The 27,673-nt window shown below is 52.4% G+C and overlaps 1 protein-coding gene and 2 non-coding genes across 9 annotated transcripts; 1 reads left to right on the forward strand and 2 right to left on the reverse strand.

Annotated features, from left to right (window-relative positions):
- Nucleotides 1–192: 192 nt before the first annotated feature.
- Nucleotides 193–264, reverse strand: TRNAQ-CUG (transfer RNA glutamine (anticodon CUG)). Its single transcript has one exon. It is a non-coding gene; the product is annotated as a tRNA-Gln (tRNA).
- Nucleotides 265–829: 565 nt separating this feature from the next.
- On the reverse strand, nt 830–902 carry TRNAK-UUU (transfer RNA lysine (anticodon UUU)). Its single transcript has one exon. It is a non-coding gene; the product is annotated as a tRNA-Lys (tRNA).
- A 503-nt stretch (nt 903–1,405) lies between these two features.
- ALOXE3 (arachidonate lipoxygenase 3) lies at nt 1,406–27,397 on the forward strand. 7 transcript variants are annotated; one of them, XR_009049958.1, is made up of 17 exons: nt 1,408–2,210; nt 2,824–3,028; nt 4,105–4,186; nt 4,727–4,846; nt 5,144–5,269; nt 7,782–7,885; nt 8,389–8,561; nt 9,296–9,439; nt 9,518–9,721; nt 9,822–9,908; nt 10,450–10,619; nt 11,154–11,275; nt 16,041–16,141; nt 16,731–16,901; nt 21,175–21,550; nt 22,124–22,313; nt 27,247–27,397. XR_009049958.1 is itself a non-coding variant. In XM_057715118.1 (15 exons), exons 1-15 carry the CDS (start codon nt 1,500–1,502, stop codon nt 21,352–21,354), a joined length of 2,697 nt encoding a protein of 898 aa, XP_057571101.1. In that variant the 5' UTR covers nt 1,407–1,499; the 3' UTR covers nt 21,355–22,088. The 7 variants fall into 7 exon arrangements, 5 of the variants coding, with proteins under 5 accessions (XP_057571104.1, XP_057571101.1, XP_057571099.1 ...); XR_009049957.1 differs by lacking the exon at nt 27,247–27,397 and having other exon boundaries at nt 22,124–22,703; XM_057715118.1 differs by lacking the exons at nt 22,124–22,313; nt 27,247–27,397 and having other exon boundaries at nt 1,407–2,210; nt 5,147–5,269; nt 21,175–22,088.
- The last annotated feature ends 276 nt before the right edge of the window (nt 27,398–27,673 follow it).

Here is a 27,673-nt window from a genome sequence, read left to right on the forward strand (position 1 = left end):
ATTTAAGTGACTTACTGTATGTTCTCCTAACGGTGTGCTACGGGCTCGAATTATCTAGTCTGAAAAGCTCAGAAGGTAAAATCCTAGTTTAACTTTCTTTCCAGATCCTTTCAGAACATAAGAGAATATCATATATGAAACTAATGAATAATATAATAGAACGCACTGGTATTGAATGAAAACAAAAATTAAAGGTTCCACCGAGATTTGAACTCGGATCGCTGGATTCAGAGTCCAGAGTGCTAACCATTACACCATGGAACCCACACTTCGCGATAATTTTCTGAGAGTATATTACTGATCTTCCTATTCTGTGCCTTTCTCTGCCACCAACCAAAGACGGAATAAAATAAAAGCTGTCGGAATAGGGTGGACACCGCTATGGAGCACCTGAAATATGAATTTAAATGTACTGTAAGCATAAAACACACATCATAATTAAATGACAGTACAAAAAATTGTTTAAATTTCATTAATAATTTAAAAATATTGATTACATGAAAATAAAATGTTATTAAAATTAAAAAAATTTTCCTACTTCTTTGTACTCTTTTTAATGTGTGGCTCCTATAAAATTTAAATTCGCTTGTATGGCTCGCATATGGACTGCTGTAAAACATCTCTGCTCTCCCTCCACCGTCATTTGTTCTACCTTCTGAATAAAACCCTGACGCACTTTTTACCATTTCCTTGTAACACCAAGTAACAATATCTGCGTTATTATTTTCCTCTGTTATGTTCGAAGGGATATAAATATTTACTGTAGTCAAAAGCATCTAAAGATTGTCACGTATCGGCGGAGGGAAAAAAAAAAAAAAAAAAAATCGAACGCCCGAACAGGGACTTGAACCCTGGACCCTCAGATTAAAAGTCTGATGCTCTACCGACTGAGCTATCCGGGCTCTCGTGCAGATTCTCCTCTACTTTCTATAAGAGTTTTCCATTTACGAAAATCCTAACCCGAATAGGAAAAGGAGTGTCCTATCGTAAGCATGTGCGCAGGGGACTGAAAACCGCACCTGGAGGAAGCCAGTGAAGCCAGTGGCGGGTGACTGCGCTTTATCGGACCGCGCCGTACGGCTTCCGCTGGGGCGGCGCGCTGAGGGGGCTAGGTGGGTGCGGTGTCGGTACCGGGCGCACGGGGGCACTGCCGGCTGCGGGCTTCCCTCGAGGAGAGGTTTCTTCCCAGTCCAGATGACCTAGATCCCAGGCACCCACGCACCCACGCACCCGGGCCCTCCCGCCTACCGCCCCAAGGCCAAGGGCGGCCCGGAGGAGAAAGAAGGCCACACTGGGCCTTCAGATACTGTGCGCCAGGAGACCACTCCCAATTCCAAGGGAGAGACTGAGATTGGGGGTGCCAAAGACCAGGGACACAGACGGCCGGGCTTGGGGGTGGTGACGCCGTTTGGGAGGTGACAGGAGGGCTGTTTCTGACCCCTTTGTAGTGTGCAGAGATGCGTGTCCCACTCGCGTGCGGCTGGAGTCACGTGTGATTCATGGCTCACGTGTGTGTAGTGATTCACATGGATGATGCACAAGTAGGAATGCAGGTGCCCTGCGTCCAGTTCTGGCTTACAGAGAGGAGGAAAGGGTCTTGGGGAAGTTGGGGAGCGCGCCGACAAGGGCTCCAAGGCATCAGTCAGCCCCTGACCAGGAGCAGATCAGTGTCCCAATCATACAGGCGTCACCTAGTCCCTGTCTCCCTCTCAGCATCTGGTCCCTCCCTTCTCAGTGGGACCCAAGCTCCTGATACGTATCTGGGTGAACCCAGTCCTGCCAGTCAGAGGGACCGGCTGTGCCAGAGGCAAACAAACAACTATTTGGGCGAAAGGCTGTGGGCGGGAAGAGGGAGCCCTCAGCTAGCAAGGACAGAGCTTCTGGAAAGAGAGAGCCAGCGAGCCCTAGAGCACCCCAGAGAGAGCTGGGCTTTTCCTCAGAGACCTATCCTGCCCCCCAAGCCCTCACACCACAGCTCAGCAGCCCAGCAGCCCAGCCCTTCCCGGCCTGTGGCTCACCTCCTCCAGGCCGGCTGCCAGAGGCATCCTTCCGTCCCTCCCATCATGGCTGTGTACCGCGTGTGCGTGACCACTGGTGCCTACCTGATGGCCGGCACACTGGACAACATTTCTGTCACACTGGTGGGCACGTGTGGTGAGAGCCCCAAGCAGCGGCTGGATCGCGTGGGCAGGGACTTCGCCCCTGGATCGGTGAGTAGAGGAGAGAGGGAGCAGAGACCCGGAGGGGCAAGGAACCCTGAAGGAGGGGAGGGTCTTTCCTCCCGAGCTCATCAAATCCTTCAGAACTCAGGATGCCAGTGCTGACCTCGTCACCAACCCTATTCTGATCCCTGTCTTTTCTGAGGATGATAAACCCTATCCAGGCAGGGCTGTAGAGAAGGAGCCCTGGGCAGGGGCTCTGGAGAATTCCATTGGCTTCCTAGCCCCTCCTCTAATAATTGAAGGTGGGCTTTGGGGAAGTCACTTGCCCTCTCTGAGCCTGGGTTTCCTCTTCTCTGGAGGGGGGCCATCTGCCTCTGCCAGGCTCCAGGATTGTTTGCTGCTGGCCCACAGAACGTGGGGCTCCAGGGAGGCTGGGGAGAGCCAGAACCCACTCTGCGCACACAGGGCTCCCGCAGCACACAGGGCTGCTACTGCCTGGAGGAAGGATGCCGTGTTCTAATTCACACAAAGGCACCACATGGGTTATGGCCAGCTCGGGTTCTTATGTCAGGCTAGGTGTCGGTGCAGACACACTTTTCAAGGTGCAAGGACGACCGTGGCAGTTCCTTGCCTCTCACCTGGTTGCCCTCTTGCCCCCCAGGTGCAGAAGTACAAAATACGCTGTTCAGAGGAGCTGGGTGAGCTCTTGCTGCTGCGGCTCCACAAAGAGCGTTGCACTCTCTTCCCCAAGGACTCCTGGTACTGCAGCCGCATCTGCGTCACTGACCCCGGTGGTACCCTTTCCCACTTCCCCTGCTATCAGTGGATTGAGGGCTACTGCACCATAGAGCTTCGACCAGGAACAGGTGGGCAAGAGGCAGGGGCTGGCCTGGGCTGCAGGAGGCATCTGCTGGCATCAGGGGCGGGCTCTCACAGAGCCCAGGGTGTAGCGAATAGGGCTGGAGTTAGGGTAACTGGAACTCAGGGCTCCGAAGCAGGTGCTTTCTGAAAACATAAGCCTGTAACACCCTGAAATGCAGGAGCTTTCTGGGCAGTATTTACCCTCCACCCCCAGAGACACACAGAACCTAGGTGCACACACTCACAATACACTCACACCACTCGAGACACACACACACAAACACACAGATATGTGTGCTCACCACCCATGCCCTCTGCCCTTCCCCAGAGCCAATCCCTCTGAGAGGAATTAACCTGCAAGCTGAGTCCCTGAATTTCCACAGGGGGAGAAGCCCTGAATGTTTAGAGAATTTAGCAGGAGAGGCCCTGGCCACTTCCACTGCTCTTCTGGTATGGATGAAGCCCCTGTGAGGTGTTGTTCAGATTCTTTCTTGAATTGGGGGGGGCCTTTCAAGGATGCTGGGCTGAAGCTCCTTCAGCCTCTGGACCCCCATATCTCCTGCGCTGTCTCATCCGGAGAGGCAAGACTAGGGCGAGTCCAAGCATGGAGATGAGTCTTAGGGATGAGAGATGATGTTCTAGGTCAAGGTGAGGCGAGCGAACATCACCCTTGCTAACACTGTGAGTTCCTCACAGACTTCACTCTGAACCTCCATCTGTTATCACAGCACATCCACCCATCACTTCACAAAATATATTCATTCATTAGTCCTTTGTCAAGTGCAAGTTACGCCAGGCACCATGCTGGAGGCTGGGAATACAAAACGTGAAAATGACGTGACTTCTGCCCCCAAGGAGTCTGTAGTCTTGAAAAGGAAACAAATGTGCAAACAATTGGGAAGACTGCTGTAACTTGGGGATGAGGTTGTCGCCAATCCCTGCTACTGATGAATGCACGAAGAACGTGGAACATCCATGTCACTGAGGGACTGCGTTCAAGGGTTGGGGGTTCAGGAAAGGCACCTGGAGGAGGTGTCATGTGAAAAGAGACTTACCAGTGAGTAATTTTCATCCCTCACAGCGAGAACTATTTGTCAGGACTCCCTGCCCCTCCTTCGGGATCACAGGACACGGGAACTCCAGGCCCGACAGGAATGCTACCGGTGAGGGTGGCCTGATTTGACTTTTTTCCGATCTTAATCTGACCTCATCCTTAATCAGACTGTTCCTAACTCTAACCTCAGTCCCAACTTCGGGGGCCCAACTCTGAACACAACCCTCATTTAAACCTAACCCCAATCTAATACTGACCCTGAGTCCAGACCCAAAATACCACTACCAACAGCTGTCCAATAACACCAACGAACCCACACTCAACCCCAGCTGTCCCCGATGTGACCCAGATGCCAGACGTGGCCCTGGGATCGACCAACTTCAGCCCATGCTCAGCCTCACCCCTAAACCAGCCATGATCTTGATATCAACACGAACCCAACTCTAAACCAGTCTGGACATTCATGTCATCCTCATGATCTGAAGCCCAGTGCCTTCAGGAAAAAACAAAAACAAACAAACTTTCTTCGTCACCTACCCCAAAAGTGGGTGGTTTCTGGGAGTTTTAATTTAAAGTCGTGTCTTTAAAAGCTAAGGCTTCTGTTTAATCTACGCTTCACGTGCCACCTCTGACCTCTTTCCCCTGGAAGCTGGAAAATCTATGCCTCCGGCTTCCCCCGAATTATAGATGTCAGCAGCTTTGAGGAGATGGAGTCAGATAGGAAATTTGCCTTGACCAAGACGGCACCTTGTGCAGACCAGGGTGACAGGTGAGGGTGGACGGAGGTTTGGGGAAGATGCTGGAGAGGTGTGAACTAAAGGGTCTGTTGTGAGGACTGGGTGGGCAGCCTGGAAAGCAGAGTCTGTGACAATCGCAGTTTAATTCAAGTGTCTGGAGCAGAATGGGTGGGGATGGCCCTGGGGTCTGGCAGAGAGGAGGGGAGAGGACAGGGGAAGAGCCTGGAGTGAGGGGAGGCCTGGGGACTCCGGGGGAGGAATTAAGGGGAGTGGGCTGCAGGTCCCTCTGACTGGTTTCTGTCCTGCTTCCCCCACCCCCACCCCCCCAGCAGTGGAAATCGGTACCTGCCTGGCTTCCCCATGAAAATTGACATCTCGTCCTTGCTGTACATGGAGCCCAATATTCGCTACTCGGCCACCAAGACGACCTCGCTGCTCTTCAACGCCATCCCTGCGTGAGGCCACTGCCCTCTCTGCACTCCTGCTCACTCTCCCTCCTGCCTCTGTCTCTCTGATGCACATCCATGTCCCTGTCCTGTGTCCCCCCCCCCCGCCCCGTCCCCAGCCTCCCCCTGCTCCGTCCTCCCCCCTCCCCTGGGTCCCCTCCCATCGCATCTGCTCTCTCTTTAAGCAACTCCATTCTCTGACTCCCCATCACCACCTCTCTGCTCTTACTCATCTCTTCTCTTTCCATTCCTCAAACCAACAGAATTAACTGAGCGCTGCTCAGAGGGGAGCACGGTCCCAGGCACTGTTGGTGGGACCGTGCTGAGTAGGACCAGAGAGGCCCAGCCCTTCAGGTTTACGGAGGCGGTCAGGCCACCTCAGGCTCAATTTCCAGACCAAAACTTTCTAGCTTTATGAGCTTGGTGTTCACTTAGCCTCTAAAGAGTTTTCTCATTTGTAAAATCACAATAATATTCATATCTACTTCATCGCGGTGGGGGAGAATGTAATGAGCTAACACACAGCACAAAGTGATCTCTCAATAGAGGTTACCGAGTAGTAGTATTAGGATACAGCCTTGGCCATGAGGAACTCACCGCGTCCCCTGGGAGATGCGCAGCACAGTTAATTATCAATGGAAGGGCTCATGAGCAGCTCAAGCCTGAGGTTCCGAGTGTGATGTGGCTGGAGGGGGTACAGTTGACATCTGGTGCCTAGAGGAGGTGGGGTCAGCGGGGGTCAGGAGGTGTTTGCTGAGGAGATGGGTGGGACTGAAGCTTTGTGGGGGGGGAGTGGTGAGGGAAGAGTGGGTGGGTCCCGGGCAGACGCTTGGCGGGAGGAGTGCAGGGCTCAGCCATCTGTGCGGTGGCTGCATTACGATGCCCAGAAGGGGACAGGGCAAGGAGCCGGGTCTTCTGAAGAGGCACCAGTGGGAGGGGATGCAGAGGTGAGGCGGAGTGTGGAGCTTGGGTGTGTCCACAGTGGATGGGGGTGCACAGGCAGACACAGGGGGCTGGGACTTCGGAACAAGGACCCGCTGAGAGCCCTGGCAGGGCTAAGGGACCAGAGGAGCATCTTGGAAGGTAGAGTCACCTGAGCTGGTCCCTGGATGGACACGTGGGTCTAGGCAAGGGAGGGCCCCGGAGACCACATGGACAGCCGGTGTGGGGCTCAGAGAAGGGCCGGTGGGAAGAAGAGCTGGCATCTGGCAGTTGTCTGGTCAGTTACAGAGGGGAGGGAGTCACTGGGCTGTAGTGTGCAGTGACCGCAGCGTGTCCTAAAGGACGTGTGTGGCAGGCCTTGGAAAAAGAAGGCCTTTTCTTCCTCCTCTCTTCCCTCCTCAGCCTCTGCTTTAATGACCAAGCTACCGTCCAGTCTTTCCCATCCCTTGGGTCCTGAGCAGGCAGGTGTTCAGCAAAGGCTCATGGAAGGAGGAGTGCGCAGCTTAGTGCGTGTGCAGGAAGCTGTCCCTGGACCTGCCAGGTCACTAAGCCCCCCACGCCTTCTCCAGGCGCCCACACTCTTCACAGCACATTAGCGTCCTTCCACAGCCTCCCTTAGTGACCAGCTGCCACAACCCTCCTGTCCTACATTCCATTCCTTTCCGTGTGCCTTGGGCTGGCTGCTGAACGATCATTACGAACTGGGTATGTCAGGGCATATACAGCCCCGTCCTGGCCCTACGGAGCCCACAGTATAACAGGAGTTGACTTGAGTACATTATAGGATAATAAAGGGAGTGATATAATGAAGGGTTTACAATGTAACAAAGAAAGGCATGGGTATTTGTGAGAGAGAAACACAAGGCGTGTGTTTGGGGGGGCCATGCTTCACGAAGGACTTAGCATCTAAGATGCACACAGAAGAACACATAGGTTTGATACTAGGTGGAGATGTAGGAGATGGTTTTCTAGGAGAGGCACAGCTTGAACAAAGCCCCCAACATGGGAGAAAGCCGATTTCATTTCAAGCATTTTTTCTGATTATAAAACAATACATGCTCATTGTAAAAAAATTCAACCAGTACAGACATCCATGAAGTGAAAAGTGCACGGCCCACAGTCTGGCAAGCCCACTTTTACCAGTTCAGTGTACAAAGTACATCTCTGGCTATGTTTAGCAAGAGGGCTGTGGTTGGCCTTGGTTAGTGCACAGGGTGGGAGAAAAAGCTAGAAAGGTTGTAGAAATCAGCTAGTGGAGAGTTTCCTAGGCAGTCTTAGCAGTTGGGGCTTTGTTATGTGGGCAGAGGGGAGCCAGTGAAGGTCTATGACGAGATGAGAGCTTGGAGAAAGCAGGAGGAAACACCAATGAGGATGCCTGCCTGCACCGTGTGCCACCTTTGCACACACATGTGGAGTCACCCCTACAAAGCCTCAACTAGCCTCTAGACTTTTCTCCCATGTGGACTGTTAGGTACCTCTTCTCTGGGCGTTGACCTTGTCAGATCCCTCCAAGCCTCTAGGCTGGGGGCACAGTGCCCTTGGCAGCCCCCAGGGCCCACTCCCACTTCCCCACCCACAGGTCCTTGGGCCTGAAGCTTCGAGGGCTGCTAGACCGCAAGGGCTCCTGGAAGAAGCTGGACGACATCCGGAATATCTTGTGTTGCCACAAGACCTTCACCTCAGGTGCGCAGAGCCAGGCAAAGACGTCCATCCTCCACCCGACCACATACTCAGCCGCCTCCACCCCAGCCTGGGAAAGGGCCCTCTTCTGGCCTTCTCTGGGGGAGGGGCTCCTGGTTTCACGGGTGCCAATCTCCCAGATTCCCCTCAGGCACCCATCTCTCCTTCCTCTGGGAGGGGACAAGAGTAGGTGAGTGGGGACAGAGAGAGGGTCAAGGGTCATTTAGGGAGTCCTGATTCTGATCAGATGCATTTACCTCTTCCCTGACCCCTGCCACCAAGAGTTCTGGGCTTTGGGGCCAGACTTCGGTTCAAATTCCTGCTCTGCCACCCAACTGAGCGAGTCCCTCTGCCTCTTTGACTTTCAGTGTCTAGGGTTAAACTGAAGATACACTCATAGGACTGCTGGCAGGAAAGGCTAAGCCACAGCGAGGAGCAAACGGCTGGGCTGAGTGTGACCGAGTGACGCGGTTTCCAGCCCAACTGGCCCCTCTCTTGTCCCCTAGAGTACGTCACGGAGCACTGGTGTGAAGACCACTTTTTCGGGTACCAGTATCTGAATGGTGTCAATCCTGTCATGCTCCACTGCCTCTCCAGCCTGCCCCTCAAGCTGCCTGTCACCAATGACATGGTGGCCCCCTTGCTGGCACCAGGCACCTGCCTGCAGACAGAACTAGAGGTGGGTGAGTTGCCAGTAGAGAGAAGGGATGGGTGTGGAGGGTAAAAGTGGGATGGCTCCACCCAGCCCGCAGGTCTCATCCCCCAGCCCTGCACCTTTTAAGCAGAGCAGATACGGATGAGGGCCAGATGGGGCTCAGGCTTGAGGCATGAGATAGGGCCTGGCGAAGTGGTATCAATGAGCATGACAGCTTGGAGGAGGCGGCCCTGCTCCCGTTCTCCAAGATCCCAGGTGCTGAGGCCCGAAGGAGGCTGTTTTAGGACAGGCCAAAGGCAGTGCCACTAGACAGAGCAAGAAGGATCTTGGAGAACTAGGAACTCTGAGGGTGTGGGAGAAGATGATGGCCCAGTCTCTCTGGGGGCAGTCGAGCCCCCAGGCATCCTCCAGAAGGCTGGGGATGCTGTTGGTGAATTCCCATCATGTGTTGATTTTGCTGATATTGGATGCACTGAAGTCATCTGAGTTGAGAGAACAGGAAGGACCAGGTGTGGGGAGGGGGGATGCTGGCTTGTCCAAGCTGCTGGGAAGCCAGGGAGAGGTTGCGCAACGAAAGACTCAGCTGGACCTCATTCCGGACATTTTGGGGAGGGTGGGGTCCCCAGCACTGGTCTTTCGTGCGGGCACCAAGCATGACTGAGGCCTGGGCTGGAGTGGGCGTGGGCGTGGGCAGAGGACGGAGAGGGAGCAGGGCGCGGGTGGGGAGAGCACTCTAAGGCTCCGCGCAACTTCCGCAGAGGGGGCACATCTTCCTAGCCGACTACTGGATCCTGGCGGAGGCCCCCGTCCACTGCATCAACGGCCGCCCGCAGTACGCGGCCGCTCCGCTCTGCCTCTTGTGGCTCAACCCCCAGGGGGCGCTGGTGCCCTTGGCCATCCAGGTGAGCCTGCGGCCGGGCCGGGGCGGGCGGGGCCTCGGCGGCACGCGAGCCTCACCCCTTTACCATCCCGGGACGCAGCTCAGCCAGACCCCCGGGCCCGACAGCCCCATCTTCCTGCCCACTGACTCCGACTGGGACTGGCTGCTGGCCAAGACGTGGGTGCGCAACTCGGAGTTCCTGGTGCACGAGAACAACACGCACTTCTTGTGCACGCATTTGCTGTGCGAGGCCTTCGCCATGGCCACGCTGCGTCAGCTGCCGCTCTGCCACCCCATCTACAAGGTCTGGGTGACCCCCGGGCGGGGGTGGGGGGGCAGAGGGGGCGGGGCCCGGGCGGCCTTCTCCCTGACCTTCAGCTCCTGTGGCCTCACCCCGCTCGCAGCTCCTGCTTCCCCACACGCGCTACACGCTGCAGGTGAACACCATCGCACGGGCCACGCTGCTCAACCCAGACGGCCTGGTGGACAAGGTGCGCTCTCCCTGCTCCCAGCCCGCTACCTCCCTGTGGCTCCTTCCTGGGGCACCTTGCTCCGCCTACAAATCCTGTTCGACCTCCAATCCCATTTCCCAGTCCCTGCCAGCCTTCCCACGAGCCCCGCCCCTCTCCGCCAGTCTCCTACTTGCCCCGCCCACAAACCCTGTCTCCCTCCCTCCGACCCTACCCACCAGCCCCACCTGCTCAGGCTCGGGTTCCAAAGGCTCCTAGAGGTGGGCCAGGCACCCCAGCCCGAGCAGCCGCCGCTGACCCTGCGTTGGCGCTCCCCTTCCGGCCTGCCCGGCACTCAGCTCATTCTTCTAGTTACCAAGTACCTAAGGATTACCTCCTACACACGTAGTAAGGCCGCAACCTGCGCAGCCCATGTCATGCTTTTATGGACGTTTGATCCTTGGTCTTGGACTGCTTGATTAACTGAAAACTCCCCTCTGCTGAGTCACTAGCCCCAAGTCATCCCCAGGCACTGGGGTGGAGGTTGGGCCGCTCTGGGAGCCCAGCTGTGTTGCGTCCTCAGGTCACGTCCATCGGGAGGCAAGGCCTCCTCTACCTCATGAGCACCGGTCTGGCCCACTTCACCTACACCAGTTTCTGCCTTCCGGACAGCCTGCGGGCCCGCGGCGTCCTGGAAATTCCCAACTACCACTACCGAGACGACGGCCTGAAGATCTGGGCGGCCATTGAGAGGTGTGGGCCTGGGACCGGCCGCTGATCTGGCCCAGGGACAGGGTGGACCCGTGTGCTCATGCAGGCTGGGGCGCTTGGTGCTGGGGGTTTCAGGTGTTCTCAGGCCCAGCACGGGGCACCTCAAGGGTGAGAGTTGGGGGTTGGGGTTCCTTATGAAATGGTAAGTAGCTGTGGGCTGCGGAGGGACTGGGCTGTGTGTGAATGCAGCAGAGAACGAGAAGGACAGGGTGTCCAGAGAAGTCAGGGCAGGGGCAACAGCTAGGTGTGGGCTAGGGCCTCCAGGTGGGCAGGGCCTCCCTTCTCCCTCGAGGCCCTCTCCCCCAGCACCCATGCCTCTGGAGTGGGGGTGAGACTTGAGGGAAGCCTGGGCACTGGGATTCCAACTGAATCTGGGGGTCCCCACCGAACCCCCATGGACTCTCAGTGGACTCTGGGCGGCTGGCTCTCCCTTGCCTGAGCAGCACTGGGCCTTGGTTCTCTGGCCAGGCCTGAGCCCAGGGTTACTGCCATAGCAGGGACATCTCTTTCCTACAGTTTTGTCTCAGAAATCGTGGGCTACTATTATCCCAGTGATGCGTCTGTGCAGCAGGATTCGGAGCTGCAGGCCTGGGTTGGAGAGATCTTTGCTCAGGCGTTCCTGGGCCGGGAAAGCTCAGGTATCCCCTCCCCATCCCCCAACCGCAGGCTCCCAATGACCCACTGTCCCCCGTGGCCCTACCATGACCCAGTTCTCATTCACTCACCAGCCTTGGAAGTACATGCTATCGTTAACCCCACCAAACAGATAAGGAACAGGCACAGAAGGCTGCACAAGTAGGAAGTGGCAGATGCAGGATCAGAGCCAGCTCCCAGCATCTCCAAAGCCCTTGCTTTCAGCCACTACCCGGTGTCCCTCTGGTCCGTGCTTGACCTTTACCACCCATTCACCTCTGCTTGCTGAGGTCTGTGGATGTGTCGCCTTGTGTGGTAGGAGCCATCTCCAGCCTCAAGCACTAAAGATTCTGGAATCCTCTCTTATACCCTCTTATGCCCGTCCTGCCAGGTGTTCCCTCCAGCCACCAACCTCTCTCACTTTTGGCTTCATGGAGTAGCTTGGTGCTACTGCTGCCTGATTCCTCCTTATTTACCCCTGTCACTGGCCCCTAACTCTCCCCTCTCTTCTGATACTGCCTGAGAGGCCTCTGAGACCCAGCAACACCAGTGGCCCCCTCTCAGGCCTCCTTTGCTTAACCTCAGTGCAAGGAGATGCCGTGACCACCCTGCCTTCCTTCGCTCCAAGGAGGATATGTCCTTCCGAACCTCCCACTTCTTTCAGGGCTTCTGCTGCCTCCCTATCTCAGCTCTGGCTTGTCCTAGATCTCTGTCTCCTCTCTCTACCCTTCCTAACAGAATGGTCCTTTCTCCTGTTTCTCCTCTGTAGCTGATTCCAGACTTGGAAATGCACCCTACCCTCCATTCCCTGAAGGACTTTCCTTGTTGGCTGTCTCTCTGTCACCCTTGACACCAGCACATGAAAATTACAAGTCACCTGTCTACAGAAGGACTTCTGGCCTCTCTTGGGTTACACCCACTATTGCTACTCTTCACAGCTGACTTCCCTTGTGCCGCTGTATTGTGGTCTGTACTCCAGGCACTGGAAAATGTACATGAGGCCTCTCTATCTGGGTGCTGTGGGAGAAAATGAAAGGCTCAGAGTAGCATAAATGTCCACCCTCCAGTTCCCCAAGTCCTGGCCGAAGGGTGGAAGACTCTCACTGCCTGGGATGTCTTCTCTCAGCAGGGATGTAACTTTTAGCTGACTTAGCACTTTTGGTGGCCACCCAGAGGAATTCCCATCTGGGGAGACCCTGGAGGAGGTGTGGTCTCAGGTCACCAGGAAATAGAATGAACGGCTGTTGTAGCCCTACCTATAATGGGCTACAAAGCTTTTTTTTTTTTGGCCATACTGCAGCGTGTCAGATCTTAGTTCCCTGAACAGGGATCGAACCTGCGCCCCCTGCACTGGAAGTGCGGAGTCTTAACCACCGCGACACCAGGGGAGTCCCGGCTTTTTTTTCTTTTTTAAACAAAATTTTGAACATATAGAAAAGTATAGGGTATGACGAAATCAACACCCATTTACCCACCACCTAGACACAATCCCTAACACCTTGCTGTATTTGATTCAGCTGTTGCTTTTGTTTATTGCTGAAATCTTTTAAAGTAAATTACACATATTTCATATTAATTAATAAGCATCTCAAAAAAAAAAAACCCCACAACGGACGCTTTTCTACACAACCACAACACTGTCATCACATTCAACAAAACTGACAGTAATCTCCAACATGACCCCTTTGTCCACAAACGTCCTCACTTGTCCCATTCTCCCTCAGTTGATCCTGTTCCTTCTGGAGCCAGTCAAGGACCACACGACACATTTGTTCCTTTTTTTTTTTTGTGGCGCATGGGCTTGGTTGCTCCGCGGCATGTGGGATCTTCCTGGAGCAGGGATCAAACCCGTGTCCCCTGCATTGACAGGCGGATTCTCAACCACTGCACCACCTAGGAAGCCCCCCATTTGTTCTTTTTGACTCTAAAGTCTCTTTTACTTTAGGACAGCCCCCTCCACCCTTTTTTAAATCACATGACATCTGACAAGCGTTGCTGAAAAGCTAGGACTAGCTGTTCTGCAGAATGTCTCACCTTCTTAATTTATATAATTGCTTCCTCATGACATCATTCCTGTACTCCCTGTGTTTTTTTGTCCACCAGAAGTAATATCTAAAGGTTAAGTGTTGGGCAAGACTATTTCTCCAGTAATGCTGTGTTCTCTGCATTGCATCATATCGGGAGGCATGTGATGCCAGGCTGTCTCACTATCAGTGATGCCAAGTGTGATTTCTGGGTTAAGTGGTGACAGCCAGGTCTCTTTCGGATCTTTTAAAGGGCGGCCCCTCCCTGTGCTTTGCAAACCTACTATTAACCAGGGGCATCCTGATCCTGCTTTTCCTTCAGGGGCAGCTATTTTTCTCTTTGGGGTTATCTGTTTCCTACTCAAGACCCAGGGCGGGATCAACTCTTCCTTTTTTCAACTTGTCTCTGATTTAATACATCAGGACATTCTTCAGATGCTCAAACATCTCCTTCAACCAGCACAGACTAATTCTAGGCTCAGGTTCTAAGGTAAAACACCTTCATTGATTAACCTCAGTCAGCATGCCTTTTGCTTCAATATTTCAAAGAGAAAAAATAAATATGTGCTGCAGAAAAATTCCCACAGACGGTCTGACCTCTTTGCTTTTTTATTCTATCCACCCCAAACAGTGCGTTCAGAAAATGCCCCCACACTCCCAGGCAGACACGTGGTCCTGCCTCCAGCCTCTGCGTCCACTCTGCTGCATCAGCCTCTCTCCTGCCATCCTGACTCCAACCTTGGAGCCATCTTGACTCACGTTCCCCGCTGTCTTCTTCTCTCCCTATATCCAGTTGGGTGGCCAATCCTATTGTCCCCATCATTTCCTACTGTCACCACCCTAGTCCCAGTCCTCTCACTACTGCTGCACTGTCACAGGCTCTTGCTGCTCGCCTGCCAATTCCGCGGGGCCACCGCCCCAGTAATCCTCTCAAACAGTACCCAGGAACCACCGGCCTGGCCCGGTGCTGCAGCCTCACCTCCAATTAAGTCCCCTCCCTGTCCCCTCACCTTGCTCATGCCCCCGTGCCTTCTCTCTCTGGCTTCCTACCCTCTCATGCATTGACTTTGTTCAACCAGTGATATTTATTAAGTACTGTTAACATGTATTAAGTATAGTTTCAGGTGCTGGGGTTCAGCAGTGAACGTGACAGACAAAAATCCTGGCCTTCGTGAAGCTTAGTATTCTTGTAGGGAGATACAGATAATAAACTAGCAAACAGGTCAAGTGGTTATGAGTGCTAAGAAGAACAAAACAGCATCCAGGGACACAGTGGGTCAAAGTAGGGGGATTATTTCAGTTAGGTGGTCAGGGAAGGCCTCTCTGGGTAGATGATGTTTGATAGAGATGTGCAGGAAGGGAGAGAGCTAGTGGATAACTGGGGCAAGAGTGTACAGGCAGAGGTGGAGTCAGTGCAAAGGCCCTGAGGTGGGAGTGTGCTGGCGGGAGAAGTCAGAAGACTTGTGTGGCTGAGTAGAGTATGTAAGAGGGAGAAAAGTAGGGAAGGAAATGAAGTCAGAGAAGGAATGGGAGCCAGATCAAGCAGGGCCATGGTGAGGAAAGTGGGGTGGGAAGCCCTTGGCGGGTTTTAGCTAGGGGTGACATAACTGGATTTATGATTCTAAGGGACCACTCACTGCGGCTGTCATGTGAAGAACAGGCTGTCAGGGGCAAGGGCGGAAGCAGTCAGATTCACCCAGGAGTGAGATGTGGGGACGGGGTGGTGTGAAGACTGGAGGTAATGGGAGGAGATTGGCTTCTGCAGGAACTTGCTGATGTGTGGTATGAGGAAAAAAAAGAGCAGCGAGTGCAGATTTTGGCCGAAGCAACTGGAGATAGAGCACCAAAATGGGACCACTGGTTGGGAGGGCGGGGGATGGGTTGGGGAGCGTGCGGGGTAGGGGTCAAGCATTAGTTTTGGCAGGTGTCAAGTCTGAGATGCCTGGGAGACGCTCAGGTGGTGTCAGGGAGTGGCTGCAGATGTATGCCCGCTGCTGCGTCCAGCGTTCAGAGGCCAGGTGGAAGGGAGACACGAATTTGGGAGACACTGGTCAGCAGGACACATCATAGTCTTGGATGAGACCAGTGAGGTACAGAGAAGAGGACCAAGGGCTGAGCCTGAAAACTTCTTCCTCTGTCTTCTTTTTTCCCTTCAAAGCTCACCCATTCTTCTACCCAGGGAAGCCCCTTCTCTTCCTCCAGGAGAGTCTCGCCTAGCCACGTCAGCCCCAGTGCCGAGCCTGCCCTTCCTGCCCTGTCCTCAAAGTGCCAAACCCTGGCCTTACTGCTTCCCTCTGCTTCCATCACTAGGAGCCTATAAGCAGCACCCTCTCTGGCCATCTGTCTCTGCCACTAAACCCAGCAGCAGAGGATCTGCTCCTGAGTGCTCAGACAAATACTGGTGAATTGGGGAGAATTAAATCATTAAGTGCTGATATGGGCTGCAGATGGAAGTGCCTTGGTGTTCAGCGAGAGGCAGCTTGGCCATCACCTTGAACCTGGCTCTTCTGCTGTGAGCTCTGCTGGCTGGGAGTTTTTTGGTCCCATCCCAGTCCCCCCTTCAGAGACCACACCTTGGTGATGACCATCCCTAACCTCAGCCCAACCCTAATCCTTGTCTAAAGACAGTGTGGCCAATGTTCAGTGTGCGTCACTCAGTCTCCCCCCGCGGTGAACCCAGCCCTGAGCTGCCCCTAGGAAGCTGGTCCCCTCCACCCACATCCTCTTCCCTCCCTCCCACACGCAGGCTTCCCACGCCAGCTGTGCACCCTGGGAGAGCTAGTGAAGTTCCTCACTGCAATCATCTTCAACTGCTCCGCCCAGCACGCCGCCGTCAACAGTGGACAGGTGAGGCTGCAGAGGGTGGGCCTGGGGGTCACTGGGCCACGCACGATTAAGCTCAGCAATGGACGTGAGGCCAGAGTTCGGGCTGAGAGCATGGGAGGTTGGGGCTGTAATGGGGTTATGAATAGGGCTGGGGTTGGAGTAGCGACTGGGTGGAGCGCAGGGCTGGGGCGGGATAATGACTGGAGAGGGGCTGGGTCCAAGCTTGTAATGGTGACTCCAGTGGGTTGTGGAGGGGCTCCTGCTGCAGATGGGCCACGGCCAGGTGGAGTGGCAGGCGGCTCTGTGTGGCAGGCCAGCCCACGGCCCATTTCTCAGGTGACCTCTACTCTGGGTCCTCCTCCCTCCTAGGTGACTCACTCCACCCAGTCCTGGAACATTGGGCGAGGAGTGACAAGGGGTGACCCATGCTCCTGCCACCCCTCTGGAACCTTCTACCTTCTACCCCTCCCTCTCTTCTCTTTCCACAACCCCCTTATTTCCCAACTGCAACAATCTGGGGTGGTAGGGGCAGGAACAGGGATGATCAGGAGGGAGATGGTCCTCTTCCTCTGGTCAACTGTCTCAACTTGGGGGGGGGTGGTCTCTGCAGCATGACTTTGGGGTCTGGATGCCCAATGCCCCGTCATCCATGAGGCAGCCCCCACCGCAGACCAAGGGGGCCACCACCCTGAAGAGTTACCTAGACACCCTCCCGGAAGTGAACACCACCTGTAACAACATTCTCCTCTTCTGGTTGGTCAGCCAAGAGCCCAAGGATCAGGTGTGTGGGGGTGTGTGGGGGTGGGAGCAGTTTGCAGGGCCTGGGTAGTGGAGGTGGTGGTAGCTGTCCCGGGGAATTTGGGAGCCGACAGCTGGCATTTATGCCCACTGCTGAGCTGCGTTGGGTTTTTCAGTTTCTTCAGAGAATGACAGTTGTTCCCCAAAGACATACATTGAAACAAATACCAGTTTAGTGGCTGGGGCACAACTTCCATCTAATTCACCAGTTTACCAATCTATCCACCTATCCATCCGTGTATCCAACCACTCATCCATCCATCACTCATCCATCCATCACTCATCCATCCATTCAACGCACATTGCTGTGTCAACACAGTGCTGGGTACCAGGTACATAAAGCTGAGTGAGAGCTTCCTGCCTTCAAGAATCCTATAGTCTAGTTGAGAAGACACACAGGGAAATGGAAAAGGGCATCACAGAATTGTAGAAGTATTCACGAATTCCTCCATTCAATCTGGACTTCTCGAGCACCTGCAATGTGCCAGACGCTGGTGGGCGGTTTTGAACCTTGATGCCATAAGTTTACAGTCTAGTGACAGAGGTGAGGACGGGGCCCCATGGAATCTGACCAAGTCTAGGCAAACCTGAGACGGCTTCTTGGAGGAAGTGACATCTCAGATGAAGCCTTTGGGACAGGGAGGAACTTGGCAGACAAAAGAGGGGCAGGGTTAGTTTCTAGGCAGAGGGAAGGACTCAACCAAGTGAAGCAAAGCGAAGGTAAGAGTCTGTTGGTGGGTTTGCAGGAGCAGAAATGGTTCAGTGTGGGCGCAATGTTTGTTCAAAGGAAGAGTTTAAGCCTGAGGTGACATGGCTAAATTTGAGACTCAGCGAGGGCGCTTCTGTGGCTGTGCGGATGGACGGGAGGGGCGATTCTGGAGGCAGGAATGGCAGCAACAAGGCTGTTCGGCCAGGGGAGCAGCCCTTTAATCACCAATTACCATCACCTCCATTTACACACTGGGGTATCAGTCATGCCTCCGGCTTCCTGGCCGTGTCCCCAAGCTTCCTGACATTACGTGATATCCTCATTTCTCACGCTTGACTCCACTTGACACAGACAGTTTATCGCCCTAACAAGTTTTAACCTATCACCTCATCACCTGGGAATGCAGGAACCTGTCCCTGGATGCTACTCCTCTCTCGACCAATCTCTCAAGGATTTGGAGAGACTCATTTCTGTCATTATAAAGGAAAAACTCTGTTTTTTGTCTACTCACACAACACTCTTACTACTCTCAATACTCTCACTCAATACTTTCAGACACCAAATGTGTGGGGGTGGTTCCCCCATCAAGCACTTCTCCGAAACCAGCTGGGTGTCCTATAACTTAACTCAATTCTGGTACCATCCACCTGGAGATGGCGTCAGATCCTACAGGTTAAGGGCTTGGTCCCACAAGACTTCTCCTCCACTCTACCCCCCTCACACCCTTCAGGTGCCAATCCCAAGTCCAGCTTGTCATCTGAGCGTCTGACCAGCCAGCTATAAGAGGTTGACACCCTCCTCAGTTTTGATCATTTGCTAGAACAGCTCAGAGAACTCAGAAAAACAGTTTACTTACTAGATGTCTGGCTTATGCTAAAAGGATACGACTCAGGAACAGCCAGGTGGAGGAGCCCCACAGAGCGAGGTGTGTGGGAAGGGGCGGGTATGGGGAGGGGCGCAGAGCCCACACGCCCTCTCCGGGCCCTCCACCCTCCCAGCACCTCCACAGGTGTGTCTACCTGGAAGCTCTCCAAACTTGTACATGACAGATTTTTATGGAGGCTTCATTCCCTAGGCATGGCTGATTAAATTATTGGGCATTGGGGATTAATTCGACCTTCAGGCCCTCTCCCCTCCCCAGAGGTTGAGGGGTTGAGACTGAAAGTTCCAACCCTCTAATCACAAGGTTGATTCCCCTGGCAACCAGCCTCCGACCCCAGGGGCTTTCCAGAAGTCACCTCATTAACATAAACTCAGGTAGGGTTGAAAGGGGCTTATTTTGAAAAACAAAAGACACCTTTAATACTCTACCACTTTCGAAATTATAAGCATTTTAAGAGCTCTGTGCTGGGAATGGGAGGAAGAAAAATATATATTCCTCATTATAAATCACAATATCACCGTGGAGAGGGATGAGTATACAAGACAATGAGAGTGGAGAGTTCCCTTTCTCATAAGCCAGTGGGAAGATTAACCTGGAAAGTTATAACAACAGCAACAATAATAATAATTAGGGCACCTATCAGTTCTTGAGGCTCTATCATGCCTCAGTCATTAAATCAGGTATCTAATTAAAATACAAAATAAGTAACTATATTTAAAATGCTTAATACAGTGACTGGGATATGTGTTCAATAAATGGCAGCTGCATTTTACAGCGGAGAAAACTGAGATTCAGAGACACCAAGTGGTTTGCCCAAGGTCACAGCCAGAAAGTAGGCTTTGAACCCAGTCTATCATATTTCTGTGTTCTGCTTTATCAATAGTGACACTACAGTTTCGGAAATTAGATGCCAATCTGGCAAGTAAGACTTAAAACTGATTCTTTGAAAAGACCAATAAAATAAAGAAACCAGAGACAATTCAAATCGAGAAAAACAATAACATAAATGTACATCAGGAATGGAAAAGCATATAGCCGTATACTTGAGAAGACTGAAAAAATTTTTTTAAAAATAAAAAATGAGAAGAAAACACCACTTACAGTTTTATGCAAACAAATTTGGAAACCTAGATAAAATAAGTGATTTTTTAGGAAAACCTAAAAAACAACACAGAAAAACCCCCCAAAGAGGTGAAAACCATACATACATGAAAAAGGCTGTAAAAGATTAGATTCCCCTCCTTGTAAAGGGAGATTCTATTAAACCTTTAAGGAACAAGTAATTCCTAAATCATTCAAACTGCTTTAAAATACAGGAAAAAGGTAGAAGCTTCCCAAATCATTTTACTGGGAACCCTGATACCAGCACCTGGCAAAGGTAGTGCTCTTAAGGAGGGAAGTGAGTCTCAGGTAGAAGGGTTCTAGTCCCAAATCCATATTTCCCACCTATGTGACCTTGGGTATGTCATCGGGCCTCTCTAAGCCTCTGTTTCTTTATCTGTAAAGTGGGAATGATGAGAGTACCTGTCTTACAGGATTGTTGTGCCACTGTGATGATCCACGGAAAGCCCTTGCAACGTCAGCTGTAATTAAGAAAATAAAATTACAAACTCATTCCACTTGGCTACGACAATCTTAACAATATAGCATTAGTCAATGAAGGCCAACAGGAAACAGTAAAACAATAATACATCATGACAAAATCTACAGTTTAATTTAGCAATGAAGGGAATGAAAGGTTGGTTCAAGCTTATGAAATCTAACAACATACTTCATTACATCAATAAAGAAACACACCATATAATCATCTCCCTATATGCTGAAAAAGCGTTTGATAAATGAGAACTGCCATTACTAATAAGAACTCAGTATAAGATGAAACTCCCTTATGGAGATTTGATAAAGTATATTTCAGAAAACAAAAGAAAACACTCCTTATGGTGCAACAATGGAGGTCATTAAAGTCAGGGAGAAGAAAAAGCTGTGATTTAACACTGCTTGGGAAGGCTTTGCTTGCGCTATAAAATGAGACAAAGAATTTTTGAAATATCAGGACTGTTGGCAACAGTTATATTGCATGAGCTGTGTGTGGTTAGGAGCCTGGCCCCATGAACCGTGATGGTGAAACTGGTTGTGCACTGTGGTCAAGGCCTGTTCTGCCACAGGACGGCACTTGACTGAAGTTCATTGCCATATTTCTTGGCTGTGGTTGGCTACGCTGCAAAGCATGCGTGTATGGTGATGCTGATTATGTCGGTAACACTGGTTGATTGGAAGACGCCTCAGACCTGGTTGTTTTCTGGGGTTGACTTTTGTGAAATTGTGAGGTACCAGGTGTGTATACTTGGGTAAATTTGCTAGGGCGTGTTTACGCCGATTTCAGTTGTGTTCTGAATGTGGTTGTATTTAGTTCACACAGCAGTGGCCCAGGCACAGGAAGGGACCTTTTCAGGGACCCGTGGGCTGCGGGTGTCCGGGCTGCTCTGCGCAGGTCGCTGGAGCGGGGATTTGGGGGTTTGAAGGGGTTGCGTTTACAGTAGCCGTGCCTGGGTCACGCCCGCCTTTAGCAGCCACCTTGACGGTACTTGTTGGCAAATGTGGTCCTTCATCATTCTCCATCCCGTCCTGAACATAATCCTGACCCCGCCCCTGATTTTCTCCCAGCGGCCCCTGGGCACCTACCTGGACGAGCACTTCACCGAGGAGGCCCCGCGCCAGAGCATCACCGTCTTCCAGAACCGCCTGGCTCAGATCTCGCGAGACATCCGGGAGCGGAACCGGTGCCTGGAGCTGCCCTACGCCTACCTGGACCCACCCCTCATCGAGAACAGCGTCTCGATTTAACCCCCTCCTCCTTCCACCCGAAAAGCCCAAGCGTGAGGAGGCCCAGCTTCTCAGGGTCCTCCGGGCCCTTCCGTCTTCCCTGTTCTCGGTCAGCCTGAACTTTCTCTGCACGTGGGGACGTTTTCCACCCAAGTTGGATCTAGCATCACACGAACCGAGCCCTGAGCTGTGAGGGACCCGTACAGCGGTGTCCACGGTGAGAAGACGCTGGCTAAAGTCAGACGCACAACAGGCCCTTAGAAAGGAAGGAACCCCATCACCCCTTGCCCTACTTTGGGCAGCCTCCTGTGAAAGCCTAGCCTACTCCCATCTTCTGTGAAAAATCTACCTCCTCCTATTGGATCCAGCTTGGGACTCTGAGCCCACCTTCCCAGTCCTCGCCATTCCAAAACTCTTTCTCCTACCTTGCCTCTTTGTTTCCACTTTCCTCCCATTCTAGGACCAACCCAATCCAACTGCCTTCTTTGGAAGAGCCTGGTAACTGGACAAAGAAGGATGTGTGCCCTGGATCTGCCATGTGGTCCACTTTGACCCCAGCATCTTTAGGGGAGGGGTTAGAATTAGAGCCCAGCTTACCTGTGCTTGTAGCTGTAGTTCTCAGGGCCAGCCTCCCCTGGCTTGGGCATGTGTGTGTGTGGAGTCCCTCCCCAGTTCTTTCCTGTCCCACTATCATCCCCCACCTTTTTGGTCCTTGAGCCCAGTAAGTTCAATAAAAATCAATATACTTGGTTCCCATTTCATTTTTGTGTTTGTTCCTGTGTCTGTGTAGGTGGGTGGGGTACCAGGGGATTAGAGAAAGAAGGAGCAGCAATGAGTCCCTGGACCAGCTGCTCTGGAGACAGGAAGCCTCCCAGCTCAAACCACTGCCTGGCCAGACCCTACATTCCTTCACCTCCCAGAGTGTGTCATCCATCAGGAGGTGGAGGAATGTCCAGACTCAAGGGGCCGATACAAAAAAAGTAGGTATTTTGCAAAGCCTGAGAATCCAAAACTTCTGGGTGTGGGACTTGTTAGCACTGCCACTGAGATCTAGTTCCTCTTCTGGACATGTGGAAGACTCAACCTCTGGCTCTTTTGTGCATGGGTAGAGTCATAGATGAGTTTTGTCCAACAAGGTCTGAGCAGAAGTGCGGTGGGTCATCTCCAGGCTGGAGCATTTAAATGCTGGCATGAGCCCTCCAGAGTTCTTTGCTCTCTGCCTCTCTGTTCTAGAAACATGTGATGAGATGGTGCTTCCATCCATCAGCTTCCGTCTCTCAGGGACTAGAGCAGAGCCCCCTGCTGACCTGAGCTGGGCATGGAGCTGAGTGAGAAATAAACTTTTGCTGGGTCAAGCCATTGAGATTTTGAGATTGTTTGTTGTTGCAGCATAATCAAGCCCACCCTCACTGAAACAGATAGTAATCTGGGAGTCTAATGTTCTCCCTTCCAGCCCTGTAGCCCTTAAAAATAGAGATTTGTGCAGCCTTCAAGTCAGTCATTCACATCTTTCTCCACAGCCACCCAAACTTCCCATTTTCCTGCTTCTCTAGACTTCAGATCTAGCCCCTGAGACACATTTGGTATCTGACCAAACCCTGGTCACGGCCCCTCTCTAGCCAGAGTCATAATGTCTTTGGAGAGTGGGCGCGGGGCAGGCTTCGGCTCTGCCAGAGGTCAGATTTTCACCTCCTGTGCCTGTGATACGGGCAGAAGAGAATCCCCATGGTACTGTGCATGAAGAGGCGTGTTTGGGGGTGTCTTACCTGCAGATTCCAACCTAAGAATTTAGCCCAAATCATCAGATTCTTTTCACCTTTGAACAAAATCAAGGAGTAAGAATGGCGCCCCCTTGTGGCTAGAAGGACTGTGGCAGAGACTGGATGTGCCTGCCCTTTAAACCTGGGCTTTGACTTAGAACAGCAGGACCAGGAATGATGTCAGGACACAGTCAGGCAGCTTGTCTTTTCAAGAGGACAGACACTCCTTGGCCTGCACCAAAGTTAGCATTAGAGGACGTGTTGTATCTGAAAATGTCCCCGAGCCGGAGAGGGTGGGACCAGGGAGGATCATTGGCATCTGGTTCCCCAGAAAGCCAGCTTGGAGGGAGGCTTATTGGGACGATACACCTGGCTGCATGTAGGATTCTGTGTGGGCTCTGGACACCTCTGGGGACAGGATGTGGGGAGGGGGCCCGTGCAAAGCTCCAGGCTTGTCAGGCAGGTGGCGGCCCCCAGCTGGCACTCTGGACCCCTCTGTGCTTTTCCATCAGTCCGGAGGGCAGCTGGTACGGCGTAAAGAGAAGCATACCAGCCCTCTCTCCCCAGCTGGCCTTGAGTCCCTCAGTCTCAGTGGCCCAGATTTGTCAGATAAATGGAAGGAGCCCGAAGACCAGGAAAGCCCCTTCCAGCACTGACATTCTGGGATCTGCTTGCCTTGTGGCTTCTGTCTCCTTAGACAGTATGTGGGGGATGCAGCTGTGAATTCCCCTGGCACGACCCCTACTTCAACTGGCTTATGGGGGCAGACAACAAACACATTACACAAACATATAAACAAATAAATCCTTTCAGATGGTTGCGAGTGCAGTCAGGAGATGAAACCAGGTGGTGTGTTAGCATGTAGGGTTGAGGGGCAGTATTAGGTGTGGCGATCAGGGAAGGTCACTCTGAAGAGGTGACCGTTGAGTTGAGACTTGCCCCAGGACAGGGCAAGCGCAAGGGCCCTGAAGGGTGTGCGTTAGAGGCCAGCGTGGCTGCAGTAGGTGACCCGGGGTGGACAGAAGCTGGATCGTGCACGATCCGAGAGCCCACAGGTGAGTCCTTGGATTTGACTCTAGGGGCAACACTGTTCTAAGCTCTGGATTGAAGTAGGGGAGTGACCCGATTTGATTTTTTCCCCCTCTGTCTTGGGGGGGGTGGGGCTCCAGGGGTAGCTCCCCTGCCTTGCAGGGCTCAGGGTGGGGCAAGGTAGTGGGGGTGTCCCAACAGTGAGGGCTCAGCATCCTGTGTGGGTGTCTCTCTGTGAGCCAACCCAGCGAGCTCACATCCTTCCCGGGGCCTCTCCTGCTCTCCGCGTCCACCCCTGGTCAAGGAGAACCAGTTCTTCAGCTCAATGAGCACCTACCCAGAGTTGTGCATCTGCATTCTGGTTGTAACTGGGGAGTGCCCCATCTACATCCTCATGCCTAATCCCATCCATGTCCCTGGCCACGTCCACAACCCCACCAGCCCCATCTCCGTCTGTTTCCCTTGGGAGCCTAATTTCCACTCCAAACTTGAGCCCTGATCAACCCCGGAGCCACCACTCCTGCCTTTTGGGGGACAGGGGGATTGGAGGGGGGAGACCTATTGATAGTGGATTGTGACTTGGAGAATGGAGGTCGATCCCCAGTGTTTATGGTGACACCCAAACTCTTCTACACCATCAGCTCCCTCCCCTGTTTCCCCAACATCCCCTCCCAGGCTGCCTGTGTGCTCCTTCCTCCTTCCCACCCCCTGCAGAGTGAATTTACTGCTGGATTAGAAGGGTAAGGCTGGGCCTCTCACCCCTGCTCCTCCAGGACCCGGCATCCCAGAGGGGCCTGGAGGTGCAGTTTCCCAAACCCCTGAGCCTCAATTCCCCCCTCCACTGGCCCTGCTTCTTATCAAGCTTTAGCAGCCCCGGGGGGCATAGTCTCAAGAGAAGGGGAGTAGCTAGAAGGCAGGAGGCTGGGTAAATGTGCATCTTAAGATGCTAATTTGAATCACCAAGTTCCTAGCATCACCCAAGGGTCATTAGGGTGGCTGAGCAGAGCCCAGGAGGGCGGGCCTGACCGGCCTGACAGCCCAGGAGAGCACTGTGCCCAGGCAAATGAGACAGCTCTGCCAGTCACAGAGCAGTGGCATAACCTTCATCCCCAGTCTCTTCCCCATCTTGCCTCCATCTCCATAACCCACTCCCCTCCCTCACATCACTTCCTACCCCTCACCTCATCCTTACTGAATCTTCACCCTAATTCCAATCCCATTGCTGATTCAGTTCCTGACTTATCTTGTCCTCATCACTAACCCATGTTTCGAGAGTCTCCCAGTTACTAGGTACTGTGCCTGGAGGTGGGGAGAAAACCAAACCAAATTTCAGACAGCCTCATCTAGTGGGAAAGACAGATATTCACCAAAGATGTTAACTACAGTATTCTGGGAGCCATTACAAGTTAAAACTGATGTTTCTTGATGAAGCAGTTATCAAGCTAAGATCTGATGGAAGAGGAAGCATTAACCAGGTCTAAGAAGTGGAGAGGGAATATTATGTGCAAAGGCCCTGTGGTTGGAATGAGTTGACCTCACTTTATGTCTTTACTCAAGTCTCCTTCTCAAAGAGCTCTTGCCTGGCTACTCTATGTCTAAAGTTTGCTCCCCTATACTTTATACAGTAAGTCCCTACATAAAAACGAGTTCCATTCCCAGAGTATGTTCATAAGTCCAATTTGTTTGTAAGTCCGACAAAGTTAGCCTAGGTACCTAACAAATACAATTGGCTGTATGGTACTGTTTATAATATTTTCCACACAAACAATACATAAAAAACAAACACAAAAAATAAAGAAAACTTAAAATCTTACAGTATAGTATTTTGAAAAGTACAGTAGTACAATACAACAGCTGGCGCTTCTTAGCAGTACCAGCTACATCACCGCTGCTTTTACGCTTGCTTCCGGACATCCTGGGCTTGAACTAAAGATGCTGTACTACTGTACTCTACACAGTACTATACAGTAAAGTACCCCAAAGCACAACCACATGTAGAGGATGCACGCATGTGACAATGTACGCCAGACACGGGAACTAACTTACGTGCCTGGACATGTGAACACACCTTCGCATCTTTGAACGTTTCCAACTTGAAGGTTTGTATGTAGGGGACTTACAGTATTATCCTTCCCTGCTTTATAGTTTCTCTTCAGCACTTATCTCTCTTTAACATAGGATTTAATTTACTGGGTTATTAGGTAATATTGTCTGTTTCCCTCCCTAGAATGTAAGCTCCATGAGGGAAAGCAGGGGTTTGCTTTGGTTACGTTGTATTTTTAGTGCTTCATACAGTGCTGGGCACGGCCAGGCACGTACCATAGTGTCTGCTGATGAACGAATGAGAGGCACCTAGTCCCAGACAGAAGAGAGCAAAGGGGAACGAGGTGGGGGATGAGAACCATGAGGTGCGCCATGGGGGCCACGTGAAAGGATGATGTCATTGTCCCAAAGGTGAGAAGTTGCCACCGCCAGGTTGATCTGGGTAGGAGGGAGTGTGAGGGGTTGATGTGAACAGATTTGGGTCCTAAAAAGGTCATTTCACTCCTGAACTCCAAGCACATCCCTACCCCTGAGCTCAACCTGAACTGCAATCTCATCCCCATTCTTCACCCGATCCCAAACCTACCAGAACCTTCTCTCCAACTCAGAATCCCAGCCCCCTTGGGCCTTTACTTGGCCCAGGAACTCTGTGACCTTCCCTTGATGGTGACAGAAGGGTGCCACCAGGGAGGAAACCTGGGCTGGTGCTTCCTGTTGGCAGGAGCTACCCCTGGGAGGCAGAAGGAATGAGGACAGGTCCAGAAAAGGGGAAGAGAATGTGATGCTCTCCTCACTCCTCCTGGGTCCCAAATGCTATGTGCCGAGAGTAGAACTTTGATACTCTCTCATAATCTCATCTTAGTCCCAACACCTCCCTAAACTCAACCTGCTCCCGGGGCCTGACCCCACCCAGTCCTCACGGCTCTGGCTTCTGTGACTCCATCAGAAACTTGCCCCCAATCCCAGCCCCCCTCCCATTCCAGGTTTATTATCTTCAGAGCACTAACTATCCAAAACTACAGCAAACAAGTGACTGTTCACTGTTTCTTGTCCTTGTGTGTACTGTATTCCTTCTTTGTAGCTGCAGTGCCTGGAATAGTGCCTGCAACACTGCATGTGCCCCACGAACATCTCCTGAATGAATGAAGGCATGAAGGAATGAATGGCCTGAGTCCCGACAAACTCAATTCCCCTGAGGCTCAACTCAGACTCATCCTAGCTTTGTTCTTCTTTTTTTTTTTTTTAATAAATGTGTTTATTTTATTTATTGGTTGTGTTGGGTCCTTGTTGCTGCACATGGGCTTTCTCTAGTTGCTGCGAGTGGGGGCTACTCTTCATTGTGGTGTGCAGGCTCCTCATTGCAGTGGCTTCTCATGTTGTGGAGCACAGGCCCGAGGCGCGTGGGCTTCAATAGTTGCGGCACATGGGCTCAATAGTTGTGGCTCATGGGCTGTAGAGCACAGGCCCAATAGTTGTGGAGCACAGGCTCAGTTGCTCCGTGGCATGTG

The sequence above is a fragment of the Hippopotamus amphibius genome, chromosome 17 (genome assembly GCF_030028045.1).
Source record: "Hippopotamus amphibius kiboko isolate mHipAmp2 chromosome 17, mHipAmp2.hap2, whole genome shotgun sequence".
NCBI lineage: Eukaryota > Metazoa > Chordata > Mammalia > Artiodactyla > Hippopotamidae > Hippopotamus > Hippopotamus amphibius.

Coding starts and splice junctions, on each gene's coding strand:
- ALOXE3 (XM_057715116.1), top strand. CDS start 1,500: ATGGCTCACGTGTGTGTAGTGATTCACATGGATGATGCACAAGTAGGA. Junction 4,847..5,143: donor TGTGCAGACCAGGGTGACAG/GTGAGGGTGGAC, acceptor CCACCCCCCCAG/CAGTGGAAATCGGTACCTGC. Junction 9,440..9,517: donor TGGTGCCCTTGGCCATCCAG/GTGAGCCTGCGG, acceptor CCCGGGACGCAG/CTCAGCCAGACCCCCGGGCC.